This window comes from Aspergillus undulatus (assembly GCF_047715775.1).
Source record: "Aspergillus undulatus strain CBS 261.88 unplaced genomic scaffold BDV17scaffold_39, whole genome shotgun sequence".
Taxonomy (NCBI): Eukaryota; Fungi; Ascomycota; class Eurotiomycetes; order Eurotiales; family Aspergillaceae; genus Aspergillus; species Aspergillus undulatus.
In genome coordinates, this window is record NW_027396643.1 from 1 (window position 1) to 17,606 (window position 17,606).

The 17,606-nt window shown below is 50.7% G+C and overlaps 6 protein-coding genes across 6 annotated transcripts; 3 read left to right on the top strand and 3 right to left on the bottom strand.

Moving 5' to 3' along the window:
• Positions 1 to 1,714: 1,714 nt before the first annotated feature.
• BDV17DRAFT_293115 (uncharacterized protein) lies at positions 1,715 to 2,632 on the top strand (the record flags this gene model as incomplete). Its single annotated transcript, XM_073762522.1, has 1 exon — positions 1,715 to 2,632. The coding sequence occupies one exon, from the start codon at positions 1,715 to 1,717 to the stop codon at positions 2,630 to 2,632; it is 918 nt and encodes a 305-aa protein (XP_073613600.1).
• Positions 2,633 to 5,214: 2,582 nt separating this feature from the next.
• BDV17DRAFT_293116 (uncharacterized protein) lies at positions 5,215 to 5,679 on the bottom strand (the record flags this gene model as incomplete). Its single annotated transcript, XM_073762523.1, has 1 exon — positions 5,215 to 5,679. The coding sequence occupies one exon, from the start codon at positions 5,677 to 5,679 to the stop codon at positions 5,215 to 5,217; it is 465 nt and encodes a 154-aa protein (XP_073613601.1).
• A 2,776-nt stretch (positions 5,680 to 8,455) lies between these two features.
• On the top strand, positions 8,456 to 10,282 carry BDV17DRAFT_293117 (uncharacterized protein; the record flags this gene model as incomplete). The annotated part of the gene is made up of 5 exons (XM_073762524.1): positions 8,456 to 8,675; positions 8,753 to 9,508; positions 9,629 to 10,015; positions 10,086 to 10,195; positions 10,247 to 10,282. The coding sequence occupies 5 exons, from the start codon at positions 8,456 to 8,458 to the stop codon at positions 10,280 to 10,282; spliced, it is 1,509 nt and encodes a 502-aa protein (XP_073613602.1).
• A 561-nt stretch (positions 10,283 to 10,843) lies between these two features.
• BDV17DRAFT_293118 (uncharacterized protein) lies at positions 10,844 to 11,644 on the bottom strand (the record flags this gene model as incomplete). The annotated part of the gene is made up of 1 exon (XM_073762525.1): positions 10,844 to 11,644. The coding sequence occupies one exon, from the start codon at positions 11,642 to 11,644 to the stop codon at positions 10,844 to 10,846; it is 801 nt and encodes a 266-aa protein (XP_073613603.1).
• Positions 11,645 to 12,038: 394 nt separating this feature from the next.
• Positions 12,039 to 13,243, bottom strand: BDV17DRAFT_299370 (inorganic pyrophosphatase; the record flags this gene model as incomplete). The annotated part of the gene is made up of 4 exons (XM_073763855.1): positions 13,055 to 13,243; positions 12,534 to 13,005; positions 12,422 to 12,483; positions 12,039 to 12,368 (listed from the first exon to the last, which is right to left on the bottom strand). Exons 1-4 carry the CDS (start codon positions 13,187 to 13,189, stop codon positions 12,039 to 12,041), a joined length of 999 nt encoding a protein of 332 aa, XP_073613604.1. The 5' UTR covers positions 13,190 to 13,243.
• Positions 13,244 to 15,816: 2,573 nt separating this feature from the next.
• On the top strand, positions 15,817 to 16,303 carry BDV17DRAFT_268550 (uncharacterized protein). Its single transcript, XM_073758469.1, has one exon. It carries the CDS (start codon positions 15,932 to 15,934, stop codon positions 16,256 to 16,258), a length of 327 nt encoding a protein of 108 aa, XP_073613605.1. The 5' UTR covers positions 15,817 to 15,931; the 3' UTR covers positions 16,259 to 16,303.
• The last annotated feature ends 1,303 nt before the right edge of the window (positions 16,304 to 17,606 follow it).

Sequence of the window (17,606 nt, forward strand, 5' to 3'; positions counted from 1 at the left end):
TACAATTAGCGTCGGAAGCCGTAATATTAGTCAGGTGATCGGCTAGCGCGGCGTCTCACCCCTAGAACGGTGCCACCTGACCTGTAACCTGCTGGAGCGCAGCAGCTCACAACCGGCTCGACAATGGCAGCGACGACAGGTGCATGGACATCGCCATCAGCGGAATGCTTCCTGTTCAGCTCTACCTTGCACTGTCCTATACTGCCCGACTTGCGCGGGTCCAAGGCGACTATAGGCGTTTCCCAGTCGTCAGCCCTTAACGCACCGTCCGCCATGACGCCCACGAAGACTGTAGTGCAGAACCGGTGCACATACCTGAGGAGCAAGATCGCCATCAGTACATCTCAAATACACCCGGTCAGAGATGTCCGTTTCTCGGTGGACGATGGGTTTCGCACTTGCCCTGCGATAGGGCTTGGGTTTTGTGGTAAGTGACGACCAGGTCGCTGAGGCGGGAATCACCATCAGGACGCAATAGCGGAGTGTGCTGCAGTGTGCGCTTGCTATAGGGGCATGTCATTCTTGACTGGGCTGCTGCGGGGTGGCATGGGGCGTAGGTGTGAGTTTGCCAGAGATATAAGATGGACTCTGCCATGCGCATTGTAGAGACTCTGGGCCGTCAATCTGCTCCTACGCTTAGACTCTTCCCTGCTGTAGGTCACTCATGAGGTAACCTGAATGAAATTCCCGAATCGGTATCCAGATGCTGAATCCAAGTTTTGCTACGGCTGGACTAAGACGGACGTCGTTTTTGGCTATGAAGTGGCACCGGTCTACGGTCTACCTGCATAGCTCGGCCAAAGTAGCGGCTGAAGAATAGCGAAGAGATGCGTGTGTAGCTGCTGAAATCAAGAGTCTAGAATCTTTCTATTGGCAAATCACAGAGCGAGTAACTAAAAAGAATACATAAGCATTATCTGGAATTTCTACCTCGGGAAATTTAGCATCGAGCGACATTGCCTCGAGATTCGATACATGGGAGGCGTTGTCTGGCCAAGTAATTATATCTTTACATTGTTGGGAACATTCGAGCGAGATCGCACGATGTAGTACACACATTCAGTATCTGCTAGCTACAGGGGCAGGTCGCCCTTAATTGGTTTCGGTTGGACGCTTGGGGCAGTCGATGTACTTCTACGCTTTGCCTCTTCCTACTACTAGGTCACTACATATTGAATAACTGTGTCTGTTTACTTGACTACTAACAAAGGTCTAGAGCATGGAACTCTCTAAAAGGTGATACTTGAGGTGTGCAGAGAAAGTAGTGCTTTCTAGAATAGCAGTTCTTTCACACTGAGCTTGGCACTGTGCTTGAATGCCGTGCAAGCTTGCTGGATTGATAGCTCAAGACCCCCCACAGCCTTAAAGCACCCTACTATACCTAAACCGCCTTTAACAAGTCCATATGAGAAGAGACCATATATAGTTCATTTTATTGCACATCAGATACTTCCCATGCCAGAACAGGGGGGTGCGCTGGTGGCTGTCATAACCAAAGGGGACATGGCTGCACGGAGGGAACATGGTTCCCACTTTTCAAAGAAAGAGGGGACAATGAATAATCACGACAAGAAGCTCATGGCTTTCAGACCTTGGGAGGTCGTGATAGAACTCTAAACTGGCCCTCCCCAGTTTCTCCTCTCTTCAAGAAACTCCCAGTTGTGCCATCATACCCATACCCTCCTCCAGCCACTTCAGTATCTACGTATCTAAGATGGGGTTTTCTACCCGGCGACGAGGCAAATCTCAGGGCTCCATATCCTCGGAATTCGAATTCGCTGCAGAAGATGCAGCAACCATTGGTGCTGTTATCGATCCCACAAACCGGAGCATCCTCCCTGGACACCTTCGCAAGCCGCCCGAGAAGACCACGCGTAGCCAGGAGAGCTCTGGCGACCACCACTCGGACAAGAATAGTAGCTCCACATCAGCGCTCCCAGCACCAGCACCAGCTTCAGCTCCCGGTCTCCTAGAACCTCCCAATCTCGGCCCCGTACCCTCAACAAGTTCAGCTGGAGCAAGCCACCCGCACAAAAAGCAGCTTACTCGGGGAATCGACGAATTAATGAACATAAGCATTGACAGGTCATGGAGCAGTTCCATATCGAAACTCAAGGCCCAAGCCGCCCACGTTGGCCTGGACTTACCAACAATGCCAATAGCAAGTGGCAGGTTGTCAGAACCAGAGCTGGCGGTCATGGGTGACTATGCGGCGATCATATGGAACTGTATCCTCAAGGCATTGAAAAAGCTCGGCAGGTGTCGCAGGAGCCGCAGAAGAGTGACCATATTTTGGGACGCACTCACCAGCACGGCTCCCAACCGACGAAAGGTAAGGATGGATGCGGAATCTGGGCTCAGGGAAGCTCTTGACTTGATAAGGAGTTATGGAGGTCCAGAAATTTCACTGGACGCGGCATACCTTGCGTTGCAGACCTATTCGCACCGCAACCAGGCCTTTCACCGGAAGGCCTGCGCCGAGTCGGAGGATCTGGAGGTCCTCAGGGAGGATAAGGAGAAGTTACGCAGACGATTCCATGGTACTGTTGCATATCTGACAAAGCTGGAAGAGATCATGGACCTGTTCCCAGAAGCGAAGCAGTTTAAGAATGAATGTTGGATCGGCATATAACTTTGTCGTTTCTTTGGATTACACCTTGTCATAAAGCATAGAAAAATCAATAATTTCAGTTCCGCCAAGTAGTCTTCTAGCTAGCTTTTAGTTCGTGGAACACACAACGTAGTAGCGTTTTTCATCGTATCAAGACGAGGCCACAAAGACCGTTCATCGAAAGCTAACTGGCCGTATGTACTTAAAGGCCGCCTCGCCCAATCCTGGACTTGACTGACTGTGAACTGCCTCGATGGACAACATTCCACAGCCACTACTCGTCGAACCCATAGAGCACCCTCAGAAGTGGTGCCCGGTGTGCAACGACGACTGTGGCCCTCCACTGCCGGCGCCACCCCAAGCATGTCAGCAAGTGCCCCAAATGCAAGGCCAAGTACTTTACCTGGACAGAAGGCCGCTATATTGAGTGCAACCCCTTCAACGATGTCCGGGGCTCTGGTTATATCTCGCCTGCCCTCGAGGAAACAGCGCGGTACGCTGACCATGGCAATCCCACCATTGACCAGAACCGAGCCGACCCTTATTTTAGGAGCTTTGAATCTGAGCACCCGCGCAATGAGAAAACGGGAAGGGCCCTACGTCGTTTCGGACAAAATAAGTACCCTGCACCCCACGAGGACGATGGGCCTGATCCCGCAGCCACCGACGAGGGGGATGGGACTGGGAAAGTCAGCACGTTCCGTTGGTCGTGAAGGAAAAGGATAATTTCAAGCGCACCTTGCCCCGGCGGTGATGATATGCGGAGTGGAGCTTTTAGTTTTGTAGAGTAAGTATTCTGTGGTTTGTATTCGGTACCTAGGCACCACCACCGCCGCCACTACCAAGCCTGTTCATTCCCTAAAGCAATGCAATGGTTTATACTGCCACTGTTCTGGACTGTATATGTTTTTCTATCTTCTTTGATTCTTTTACTCCGTACGTTGTTTATGGTTGCCACGATAAATTTATACAAGTCTCGGCAGCCCTAACTCTGCCACCGTGACGAGAGTGGAGTTGCTTAGAAATGGCGCTGCTCCTCGTCCGTGGAGAAATCGTCAGATTGCGCCACTCCCGGGCCCCGGGCCCTAATCTGTGCATGGCTGATTCAATCGCTCGTGTTCGTGGTGGGGCATTGGATAGTTGCCTGACATAGTTCCTGGAGTCGAAGGTGTCTTGTCTTCCTTTTCGAACCTCACAATTGTCCAGGGCACAGCATCTGACCTCCGATTGGCTGAATGGAGCGCCGTCGTCGGAGCTGGGGCTTTTCTACCTACGATGCAGAGGTAGGGACTGAAGCCTGCGGTATTTGAACAAAGCACTCCGCACTCATTGTAGCAACAAATCGATGGTCATTGGTACAGTGGTGACAAGGAGACGCAGGGTAACTAAGTGCGACGGCCACAGTCACCGCCCCTGTAAGCTGTAGGCTAGGATGGGGTAGTCCCATCGAGTATGCCTGAACGCGGATATCTGGTCGACTAGTGCTGCTCACACTTCCATTCTGGTATCCATTGTGCACTGAGCTAGGCCGGTATACGAGCGCAGCCTTGGGTGTCCTGCGGGTTTTACCTGCCGATTCGACGTCCGTAGCAAGTCCCATCGCCACAGCACCGGCACGGCGAATGGACTCTACCAGGGCGTTCTGGGCATGGTCAGAGGGAATCGTGCCTAGGAGAGGTAGCTGAGATGGATGTTGTATCGATGAGGACGAAAGGGTTCGCCGAGTCAATCAGCGTCACGCGTACGTCGAAGGGGCCCTGGCCGAGCATGAGCGAGCCCGGTTCCACGCGGAGTGTCTGTTGCTGAAGAAGCATACTTTGGTCTGTCCCGGTTGAGGCTTGACAAGTCCATCCTGGATAGCAAACGGTGCGACACTCGAGGCCACATTACCGCAAGTGCCAGTAAGGTCTATCGAATTTTTTACCGACTGCTACCTGAACAAAAGTCCAGTCGACATCTGCGTCGGGCCTCTCGGAGCGGCGGAGTACGGCAACCTTGGATGTCGTCGACGTTCCGCCGCCAACGCCGTCAATCTGTCGAGGGTCATTTCCTTTTGAACCCAGCGCCGAGATCAGGTGAGGCGCCCAGTCATTTGGAGCTACCGGTAAATCCTTTTAGTGCAGGAAAATTCCCTTCGAAGTCCCAGCGCGCATGAGGACGCATGGGAGGACATGGCGTTCAAGTCGCCCGCGTGCTTGTGATTTGCTCAATACCCGTTCTGAGAGGACTGGATCGGTCATATTTGGGTGTTCTTCTGTAGGCGAGAGGCACTTCAAAGATTATGCCGTCTATAGTCTTTACTGGGTCAGTCTGGGCTTGGATACCGAGTGTTCTTGTGAAAAGCCGAGGCACTAACTTGCTAATCTCACAGCAATGGCGTATAGTGGAACTATATAATGCGCCATTCCTGGACCAGCGGCAGGGCAACGGCAATGTTATAATAACATCCCAACGGGCGGCTTTCATAATGAGGTCGTGGGCTGGTGGTGCTCGGGACGGCAAGTGCTCCCGCGGGAACAGCGGGATGACGGGGTGACGGGTACGCTTTGTGAATACGCCCACCCAACATCAAGTTTGCTTCTGCGGGTGGGGGAGCATCGCGATCACCAGGTTGCGAACGGGAAGTTATCCATTGCAGAGCCATTGAAATCGAACAGCGGATCCTCGAGGGACACAGACTCGGTACTTGATCGTCCCCAACCATGCTGACCATGATACGCCCCGCCAGCTGCTTCAGGCTGAGGAATCACATTAGCTGCGTTATGCGAGCGCAGGGAGCATTGGCCTGCGACTATAACGTTGCCGCCGATAATTGACGGCCGAGGAGGGTTATTCTGTTGCTCCGCCATCCACGCTCCTCCGGGAACGGGAGCAGAAATATTGTCTGCCTGATGATCTGGTAGTCTAGCACCGCGACTATCGGTCTCTTGTAGAAAGCTCCGAATAATACCGTCTATATCTACCCAGTCTGAGCCAGGTGACTGCAGGGATTGATCCAAATTCCTGGTGCTGGGAGACCTCGTGTTCCCGAGCGTCGTGTTTCTGCAGGTATCAGGGTTCACGCTCATGGTGCTACATTGTCTATGCCGTCATCTCACCATGCATCCCTGTCTCTGTTTACCTCTTCTACCCGGAAACTATGGGGCGCAGCCTGGAGGCTTTGAATCGTGTCTTCCGCGATGCAACATCCATGTGACATGTTGCGGGTATGTCGCGGAATCTGCCCCAGGGCGATGTTGCCGGGATGGATCTGGACGGACCTGAAGAAAAACTTCAAACAGAGGGAAAAAAGCATGTTGAGGTTTGTGTCTGTTGCCTTTGACTAGTGGTGGGATACAGTCGAAGAGCGATTTGCCCAGGGCGTTTATAGCCACAAATGAAATATTCGTTGAGAACGAGAATGGGGAAAGCATGCCACATGTACCGAGCACACCATGAAGATGCCCTTCAGGCAAGATGCATATAAGGCTAGTTCATAACGAGCCGACCAAGTGCCCTATCATTTCATAAGCAAATCTACAAGGTCTGGGATATCGACATCCCAAGGAAAGTTCCAAGCAACATCAAGTGAGTCCGCTCTACTCTGGACCCAATGTGTACAACGCCAGTGCGCTTCGGTTCCAGGTGGTCAATATAATATATCCATATGAGTGTCACGTACCTTGGTAAATCAAGGTCCATCACCTATAGCAATCACAAAGCCAGAAAGTACTATCAGAGATAAGCAGAATAGAAGTGGTGTTGGGTAGTTTCCTGTCGTGCATCCTCCAGAGTAAGAGCAACCCGCTGCCCTGCAGACCACTCCTCGAAAAAAAAAAAAAGTGACAGGAACATAGTATTTCTCTGGCCCACAATTCTCAAGTAGACTCGCCTGATGGTATACAGCTTGCGCGCCGCATTTGCAGAGAATGGTTCGATGACTCTGTGGATTTCATACCTCGGCCTGTTGGTAAGATTGTGCATCTACTGCAATAGCTTCATCGGCGTTCCACGGCTACTAGCGACGGCTTATTTGGGACTATCTAAGGGTTCATGTATGGCCGTACACCCCTGCGCGATGTTCTTGGTCGGTCACTGGCAGCCTTTCGGGCGCATTCTGATTTTGGTCAGCGAGTCCTTGTACTGATGTTGGATGGTTACGGAACAGACAACAGACGGTGATCCTAGACGTTCAGAGGGTGTCACTGTGACAGGGATATACCTGACGGACCGATCAGCATGTTGTACAATCGCGTTTATACGAGCAACCGAGCACGGCCTGGAATAAGGGTCAGTGAACGCTCTTTGACATAGCCTCCAAAGCTCCCAGTGCCAGACACCCTGTCCCTACGTTGGATTCGGTGAGCTGGCAGGTTTCTCCGTCTAGAGAGATTGCTCTATATAGAGTTGCGTAGAAATGGCTTTGGCACTTGTTAGTAGAGAATTTGGATTAAACTACACCCGAGCCCCGAAGCTTAATCTATGCTTGGTTTATTTAATTATTCATATCTATCATAACGTATGAAGTAGTTAACTAATGTATGTTCTAGAATTAAGGGTATATTAAATCTTTTCTTCATGATTCTATGATTTATTAGGGCATAGCGTACTAATACTTTGATATAGTAGCCATAGTTACCTGGCCTCTGCTTTGGTTGGATAGAGTGCCAGTATTAGAGGTAAGGGGCTTATGCCTACTATTATAGGTAATGGTAGAGAGGTAGGAGAACTTCAAGCCTGCAGATCTCAAATAGAGTAACTTCGCACTCATTAACCCTGCATTGATTGAAGGTCATTTCTATAATGGTCACTGGAGAACAAAGACCACGTGCTATTTCCTATTTTATTAATCCATACCTCTTCATATATTGCAACCCGTTAGACTTTACCCTCATTTCTTATTATCCCTATTATTAAACCTTGCCCTACAGTTCACGTATACATATATTAGGGCTCTTCCATTCTGCGCCCCGTTACTCAAATAAGGGGCCCTTCTCTTAAGCTTGCTTTGATTAACAAAACACGGGTTTCTCCTGTCCTTCAGGTTGGGATAGCAAGCAACACCACGGTTGATGAGTATTTGAAGTGGAATAATACTTTGATATCAGTTTGCCGGGATAAGTGCCACATAGATTGTTTTACTGCATGTTACTGCATGATAACAAATCCAGCTAGTAATGCAGTTTCTGTTCCTAGTTTAGCAAAGGATATGTGGTATCTAATATAGTATGAGCCACCGGAGTAGACGCGTAACGCTCGACCAGGCAGGCCTGTGGCTCCGACTTGGGCCTGTTCCAGTAAGTGGAGGACACAATGGGCAATGGGGGCCAGGTGCAGCAAAAAGGGAAAACTGCAGCTGCCGTCGCAATTGCTTTAAGCAAGTCTACAGACCCGTGGAGTCCAAGTAGAGTATGTTCCTGTCCATGAGCTTTCGTGGAAAGCCACTGGTGGTCTGTCTGCAGCGGGTCGCTCTTGCTATCAATAATTCAGTTCCGGTCTCCTCTGTAAGTGCAGAGAGAGGATTCAGGTTCTGTGACTTCTGCTGGTGATAGATTTCATGATTAAACTTCGAACGTAACAGTCAGAAACCCTAAGTGAGTCAGTGGGTCAGTGTCGGAGTGACATCCCGCCGTCAGTTGCAGTGTATGTTTGACACCTTATAACAAGCCATTCCCCCGGAAAATCTCTTCTTTTTGGCGATCCGCCATGTTCAATAATATCTCCATTCTCCATCTCGTTTCTTACGGGATATCAGTCGCACGCTGCGTCACGGTCAACCAGTCAAGCAGTATAGTTGTTTTCGTTGTAGCTGAACATTTCCGCAAACCTCTGCCCGCTACCGATGGACTTCCATCATAGGGCAGCATGAGCGCTTTCCCGGTTGACAGGAAGGCCGAGGCCGCCGTCGAATACACAGACCTGGCGTTTGTGACATCGCGGCCCCCAGACGTCCCGGTCCGCAACAGGATCGTCGCAGTCTGCGGCATTTTCGATGCGGACAGGGGAGATCAAGCCGCCTCTCCCCAGGATGACGGTTTCTTCTTCAGTGATTTCTACCTGTTTTACCACCTTTTGCACCCAGTCAGTAAGCATAACTGATACCACTCGCTCCGTGAATGCACAGGGGGCGTCAGAGGCTAATCCTCTTTCGTGATGTTCAAGACACGCATAGCATGAGCCAGATATGGCTAACGGCCGAATCGCCTGAAGGGCTAGTTGAGGAATATGGCGAACTTGCCCACGAAAACCCACGGGGAGAGCGCAGAGTTGTACTGGACAGCGCCCTTTTGCCGGGTATCGCAAATACCGGCAACATACGCGTGGTAGACCCTGCGATGCTTCTGGATGGCTTTGTGAAGACTATTCAAGAGCAGGCCAAGCTTGCTCACAAGAACAGTGAGACATTAATTACATTAATATTTGGCCACGGGCAGAAGGGTACTTTCCAGATCGAGTTGGGAGGGGACAAGAAGCCAGGCAAACCATATCTTTTTTTCATGGATCTCCTGAAGCGGATGCTTCCGAGAGATACCAACATTACGCTTCTTATGACGTCTTGCTTCTCTGGGGGATGGTTGGTGCAGCCTAGATTGTCTACAGCACACATTATCAATGTAGCCGGCATCGCTGCTTCGGGTCCTGACCAACAGACTCGCTCGTGGTCCTTAAATAAGAGTATTGGCCGCGCATGCGGCACCACTGTAGCCAGTGCTTTGCTGCAGGATATGATCGAAGTTGAAGACGCCGGAGACACCGAGTCTGGAGCATTTGAGCACCCGACTTACATGGGCTTTTGCCATTCGATCTATACAAAAGCGAAAGCTCTGGACCGGTTTATCAATGACCAGGAGATTCACTTCTCTGCGCAGGATGATGAGTGGGAGGCACAATGGACAAAACGGACGGGTGCTCCTCTCAGTGGGCACAGACTCGATGGGAAGCCCTGCGGGCGATCCCGCCCAGCACGTCGCAAGGAGCCACCATGGCAGAAGTGAATAGTGGCAGAATACTAGCGTCAGTGAATGGACGCGTAACCAGGAAAGGACTCGTATGCAGTGAATGTAGGAGTGCACAATAAAATCCACCGCTTCTTCGAACATGGACCCAGCGGACTCGGCCTCGAATACGCCTTCGAACGGATCAAGTCACGACTCGCCCAGATGCGGGACGCGGACGTCTACATGGAGGCAATGGGCCTGGAGTTCCCATCCTGCCTCTCATATTCATTGGAGGATGACTACCATTCATCGCCCGAGCTAGACGTGAAGACAAAAAAGGCGTTCCAGCTGGTGGCAAGCTCGCGTCTCATCGACGAATTCGTCTCCCCGTCGTTCTACAAGCCCACCAGAGTCCTCGCAATTGCCCTCGCCACAAACTGCAGCATTGAGAAGCAGATGAACGAGCGGCTGGGCATGGCCTTCAAGTGTACGTCCCCTCCCTGCCATATAACTCACCCGGAACTCCTCTCAGCTGACTTGCCTTGTTTCTCTTCTAGTCAAAGCCGAACGCGCCAGACTTGTGCTCCCACGCGTAGGGGCGTCACAGATTATGAAAGATCCTGAAGTTCAAGAACGCGCCCATTATTTCGTGGCTGCTGTCCGGGATGTCAGACACAAGGCGCGCGTCAGAGCACCTGGGCTAACCCCTTCCCATCAGGGGTACCAGCATGTTCCTTCGCCCTCGGACTTTTAGGATGCTGGGGGCTGCGGGATCAGTCAACAGGACAACCTTTCATTGCATAGATATCTCGAGATTAAACTTACGGAGCAGCTAAATGTACCTGCCTTGCGAAGATGAACTAGGTGTCCGTTGTGATATCTGAATGTAGACTCTTCTCAGTATACCAGAACTTGCTTAAGGTGACTTTTCGTCTTCCCAGTCAAGCTATCCCAGCCTGCTCGAACGCGAGGTAACATGCTCACTCTGCGGAGGCCTCTCGTTTATCACTGGCATTACCGGCTCTGCACTGCAGGCTATATGTTCACTTTTCCCTTTCCCATTTATTCCGCAGCCTGGGTACACCATCCAGGCCTTCTATACACATACAAATCTAAGCTGGTAAAATATACCATGCGATTTTCTCAGTAATGGGGTTAGCGACGGCCGGCATTTGAGTTCTCCTAGAGTATTATAGTCAAGCCTCCACGTTATTCAAGAATCGCCATATATAGATATTCAACTTCCTACTAGCACAAGTCCCACACAGTGAACTCATCAGCTGTCACTCCCCAACCCTAGCTTCCCATGCCAACCCTAATCCAAAGCCGTAACATTCGCACCTCTAGAACAATTGACCAAAACATTAACAAGCGGAAACTTCCCCCCCTTCAAGAACGCCTGACTCGAATAATTATACGTCGGACTAAGCATCATAATCTGCCCAACAGTCGTCCCAATCTTCTGCGTCAAATCCTTATACAATACACTCATTTGGCTCGCACGAACTTTCCCGGTTCCAACGCCTCGTTGCCACCCGCCTCCTGGTCCGCGGGTACAGTAGCCATCAGCGATGCAACCGTGGTATTTAGACGTTTGCGCGATCCGCGCGTATGTATCACTGTTCACGGCATAGTACAGTCTCGGTCCGCTGTTTATGCATGTTCTTGCTATTTTCGAGATACCGGGGAGAAGGCACGGGTCGTTATCAGGTGAGCAGGTCTCTGGTGGGATGATGAGTTGCTGCCCCACGTTTGGAGTGACTGTTACGTCTGCCACGAGGTTTTGGCGGTTGATGTCGCACACGCCGCGGTTTGTGGCGCGCGCGATGTCGAAAGTTGTGGCGTTTTCTTGGGTTATGGGGTAGAGGTAGGTTGTTGTGTTTAGGGTTGACGGGTTGCAGGTGGTATTGGCGATGAACGCCGAGCTGGTTGCGGTTGTCGTTGCGGTTGCGCTTATAACCACTGTGAGGCGAAGCGTTGCTAGGGCGCCAAGTATACTCAATCTCATGGCGCAGATTAAGATGTAGGGTCTGTTGATGATCGTGAAGGCCGTCAGGCTCGCGAGGTGTAGTTCTACGCCCTTGTAAACGTGCCAGAGACGAAGGTTTTTAATCATCTTCAGGGGCGATTTCTGACGACGTCGTACTTGTCCTACGTAGATAGCTACATTGAGCCGCGCACGTCCCACGGCACAACCTGGAGTTGACTATGAGAACGGGTATGGAAACGTCGGAGAAAAGGCAGATCGCCCTGTTGATACTCCACCAGCCGTCGTGAGTCTCACAAAATGCCCCCACTTGCAGTATGCGCTGTGACGATCAATCTCGGGGATTCATAATCCATACAGTCTGAGACGGCAGGGCTGGGCTTGATCTTGCGTAGCCCAGTGACGAGCCGTTGCTTATGACTTCGGTTTAGGGTATGGACTTTTTGGACCGGCCAGGAATTTCGGCCTCTACATATGTCCTATATTACATCTATGGCAAGTTTTTCCCTTTCACATGCCATTCTCAGTCGACAACATTTTCCTCGATAAGCTGGAAATCCTTATCAAGGTAAAACCACTGATCATACCGCGCCGGCTTCGGCTCAGCAGGCTTCTCATCAGCCTCTGCAGGTAGATCAAAGGCCAGAGTGGCGTCGTACTTCGAAACAAAACTAGTCTCGATATCCGGACGCGAAGTCTGGTTGTAGTTGATCTCGTTCGTGTCGACAGCGCCCTTGACCAGGCCCAGCCAGAAGCTGTGGCTTTCTTCGACTTTGGAGGTGGCATATGTGGCGTTTACGTAGCGGTTTCCGACGATTGGGATTAGGTCGTCGCCGCGGGCGACTTTGTAGTACTGTGGTCTTTTGTTAATGGTGGGGAGTTGAGCGGGGGGATTGAGGGGCGTACAGTGAACCAGTCGTAGTAAGCCTGAATCAGGCCCGGACGGTACTTCTCGACGTCTTTGAAGTCTATGCAAGTTAGTCGGTTGCCCCTTATAACATCGAACGGGGAAGCATACTGTCCACAAGCGGCGCAATCGGATCATTAACATCAATCGCCAAAACCTTCCAATCTGTCTCACCTCCATCATTCAGCGCAAGAGCACCAAGAATCTTAACCTGCTTAACCTGCCCAATATACCCCACATCCTGACCGATGTCAAACAGATCCATGGGATCATTATCACCGGGCTCGTTGGTGAAGCTATGGTTGAAGTTCGGGCTCTCCCACGTCTGCGGGATAGAGCCGTACAGGAACGGATACGTCACAAAGGGCCAGACATTCTCGACGAAGCGCGGGGCGTCATTACGGTCGTCGTGGAAGATTGGATTCAGGGGTTCAGGGCGGCGGATCTCGATCTTTCCGTTTTCGCCGCGCGGGATCTCGACGACAAAGTTTACAATCTGCTTGTTGGCTAAGTTGGGGTAGAGCGGGACGTCGTGCCAGAAGGAGATTGGTTGGCCGTCTTGTTCGAGCCAGATGCGCCATTCCTGGTGGCATTAATAAAGTACAAGAGTATTGAGGGAGGAAGGGAAGTACCAGAGTGTTGCGGCCGCCGACGGTCCTCAGACTGAGAGCATCATAGTCGAATGTCGTGTTGTGTTCGCGACCCTTGAGCACGGCGGCGGTCGCAAGAGCAGGCAGAAATGCCCAGGCGAAGCTTGTTCTGACCATTGCGAACGACTCAGCAGACACTGGGGAAATCGAAACAGGAGGGGCGAAGCGACAGAAAGGCAGCGCCGAGACGGATTGGAAGACGCGGATCAGCCCTGCATTTATCTAGATCTCCCACCTCAGCCATGTCGCCCCCGGCCATGCCGCAATCAGGGTTGCATGACTCTGGAAGCTCGAGAAGGCCTCTCCAGAAGCAAAGCTGTTCCACGTGCAGAGGGGACAATGCAGCCCATCTCTTGGCGGCTTAAGCCAAGCCACCGGGGCGTTCTCCTCCCCAATCGGGGCCCCGGACGCCTCAACGTGGGTGGGTTGTCTCGTGCCCCGTGGCGCAAGCCCCGGCTTGTGTCCTTGGCATGTTCCCTGGGGCCTTTGGGCGGATTGCTTTGGTTGCGCAGGATTCTGAGAAGAGAAGGGCATCACGTGGGGATGCCTGCAAGTGAAGGACCCCTCCTCGTGACCCATCTCAACCCTAACTGGAGAACATTCAGCTCAGAGATTCATAATTTGCCTTGAACTCTCAATTTCATGGGACGATTCGATTGTTCCCATAGCGGGATATGATAGTCTCAAGACTAGCCACAAGTTCGACCGCATTGAAGATTGTGCCGCCTAAGTACAAAAGCCGAATAGCCCGCCAGGATAGTAATCCTATAGCCCGCTCAGCCCACTATCATCAAGAATCAGTGTTGGCTCATTTGCTATTCGACTACGAAGACGAAAAATGGATAAATGTCAAAGCATAATCTCACTGCATTCACAATAACAAATAAACAGAACTTCCAACTGTCTTCCCATTAATCAAAAACAAAGTATACTCCCCGGTGCCTAAGACTGGGGTCTGTATCTATCTCCTTTCCTGTTGACGGCTATATATTGATGTGTATCCCTCTTACTCCCTTCGAGCACCGCCCTTTCCCGCCTTCACATAAATTCCCATACCTCCCTGCCTATTCTCTCCATCATCTCGAAATTTCTTCAACCAATCCCTCGCCACCACGGCCATATCCATCATACCCTCAATTTCCCTGCGCCTCTCCTCAGAGCCTCGGAAGACCTCCCGCAGCTTCTGCTTATCCTTTGCTAGTTTGGCCTGCATCTGGAGTCGCTGAGATGCGTGATTCCCGCAGGGGCGGGAGATCATCTTCGTCTGATTCAATGACCATGTTTGTTGCTTCAGGCTTCTTGGCTGCATCTGTCTTAGGATCCTTTGTGTCGTGGGGCATGGGCAGCTTTTGGGGGGTTGAAGTTGTGGGACTCATTCTTGTGGTTGTCTAATGGAGATTAGGTTAGATGGCTTCGATAGGTGCGTTGCTGTGAGACTAGGATGTGGCTAGAGGACGTTGCAACTGAGGGAGATATGAGACCTTATGGTAGTCCCTTCTAGGGAGCTGAAAGAAACAAAAGCTTTGTGGTAGAATTTTATTTACCTTTGTTTTCCCAAGTGCAGGTATTCATGCGTGTTTTATGTTCTCTTCTTGTAGTTCAAAGCTAGAACAAACCGGCTGCTGCTCCCGCACATTGGGCATCTCAAGACATGAAAGCCACAAAGGAATCATTAACTTAACAAAAGACACCTTTCATCACAATTTCGACCTTGGAAAGTAGTAACAATGCCAATCAAATTCTGAAATCGATCCATCCAACTGCGATCTTGTACTATGTGCGGACAAGAGACTAGATACGGTCTAGATGCCGAACCTGCTGTCTCCTGGCAGTTCTCGTGAGTTGCCTGCTACTTACTTCCTTGAACATGTCTTGGTTCGTTCCGGAGCCTTTCCATGTTGGAATCCCGGTCGAAGAACAAGTGGCTCGTCTGTGCTACACCGTCGTCCGCCGGTGATAGCTCTATTTCTAAGGACGTTCGTGTGTAAGATAACAGGGATATAATCTCTACATCGTTGGCGATCGCCCAAATTCCCGCACAATCAAACACGAGCCCCTTAATCTCGACTTGTCGTCCGAGTGGGCCATAACTAAACAGCACAAAGAAACGAGCTCCCCTTCAACGTTCAGAACACAGCTGGCGACGGTGTTGACACTAATACCCAGGGTGATAGAACTGAAGACCTTGTCATTGATATAAGCAGTTGCTAGGAGAACAATCACTTTTCCTCTCGATCCTAACGCGTGGAGGTCGGGGCTGGGCGCGTTGACATTCGCAGAAAGCTCCAGGCCGGGCGTCCCAAAGTAAAGGCCTAAAGACCATACTTCTTTTAAAAGGAAATCGGCTTTGTTGAGCGGAATATTGTACCTGAAAAAGCGATATCAATCCGGTAAAATGATAATGGGCAAGCCTTGGGGTTTGGACGGGGTATGTGAGGTAGAATGTGGTTGGAGTGACTTGGCAGAAGCGCGACTGTAATACTTCCGGACCAACCTAGCTTCCACGATTAAAAGAGTTTGCTGTAATTAAAACTGAGTCATGCTTAGTAAATACTACTTTGTGTTCAATTAAACGTTGATGGGATGGCCGATCAACAATGAGTCATACACTTGGAGATGAAGGGCAAAATAACACTACCACGTCTCGTTCTATCATTGACAAGATTGAAATTCCACTCTCCGACGGGGTTTCCAAGGCCTTGGACCTCAGAAAAAAAAAAAAAAAACAGCATGTCTGCCGACCTAATTGCGCCAACACCGCTCACTACAGCCCGCCTCCTCGAAGCAGCCGAAGCAGCGTTCATAACAGCGCAGAACAACGCGATTAGCCAACTGCTCCCTGGCAATGGCTTTTCGGTAATGCCTTTAGGAACGGGGGTCGTGGCAATCACGAAGCCCTCGTGGATGTGGAAATTGAATCACGTCGCCGGCCTTGCTATGGACGGGCCCATCCAAAGAACAGATATCGGTACCATCGAGACCATTTTCGCGAATGTCGGTATAGCGCCTTATATTAGCCTCTCGGAACTTGCTCATCCGGATGCCAGGGGGCTGTTGGTAGAACGGGGGTATACTGTGCTGGGAGAGCAGGCCGTGTATGTCCTCCCGCTTGACACCTACGAGGCAACCGAAGGCGAGGACGTCAACGAAAAATGCATCGAGATCCGCCCCGTCTCTGATGACTAGAACCCTTTATTTATCGAGTCCTTAGTTGTCGGGTTTAAGTCTGTCGGCCGCGCAATCGATCTCCTCCAAGTTCTCGCCGAAAGCGCGGCTCTCCGCACCCGCACCGACACACGTCTATACTTTGCCAAAATCAACGGGCAGATTGCCGGAAGCGCGGGACTAGCCTTTCTCACTACGCCCTTTGGGAAGGTCGCTGAGCTATATATTGACAGCACAGTTCCTGAGTTCCGGGGTCGAGGGGTTCAGAGTGCGTTGTTGAAGGCACGGCTGGCGGAGGCGAAAAAGCCTGGTATCGCAACTGCGGTTGTTAATGCTCGACCTGGAACTGGGAGTGCGAGAAATGTTGAGCGTGTTGGGTTCAAGTTGGCGTATAAGAAGGAGACGTTTACGAAGGTTGATAAAGATCACCCTGTGCAATATTAGTGTACATATTGCGTGAGTCGCTATTGGAAATCTTTGCGGGAACTTCGTCTAGTTGTTCTCAAACAGAACAAATCTCTTCATTGTATAGCAAATGGTGTCAGGTTGTTGCAATAGGATGAGCAATCATGTTTACCTGCCTTTATGAAACTCATACTGTCGGCTCGGGTATTTGCTGATTGATGACTGCAGTTTCCTTAAAAAATCTTCACCAGGTCGCTTCTTCCCTCACCTCTTGAGCAACCTTCTTTTCTGGTTTGCTTGCAGGCGTACTGCAAACGGAACCTTAACCTGGCGCCGCCCATGCGGCATATCACCAAAATATCACTCTCTATGTCCCACAAAGCCAGGTTTTATAAATCTCTCCATGCTCCTATCCACAATTACGCTTGTCTTGGGATGTTAAACATCATCAGTTGCAAGGTGTGGAGGGTAAGAGCGTACGTATTCTACAGACGACTCAGGGCTTATCCCGCCACGTGACGTGTTTCTTCCGCGGAAAGCTCACAACAGAACGGCCATTATCCTATCCAAGCGGACTAGGAAAAGGTAGGAAGAAAATAGATATATTGGGCTAAGTATCATGATCCAATATCTACATGTGTTTAGCCCCTTGTCTCGACTGCCTTCATGTTTGTGATGCGTTACTGGTCAATATATATTTGGCAACACGCACTTCATTGGCTTAGTACTTTGCCTAGAACAGGAACTGCATAGTCTGTCCTTTTTGAGTGATAAGATAGCTACATAGGAGACTTTTGATTCTCTTAATTACCAGGAGTTCCCCTTATGGGTGGTGAACGCCGCACAGAAGACGTTACATGCTGCTTTAATTACCGATGTGGCACCAAGGATTCCAGCTTCATGTAGATACAATGGAACTCTTCTTCGTGTCTCCCCATCGCCAGTTATCGGACTTGACTATGCC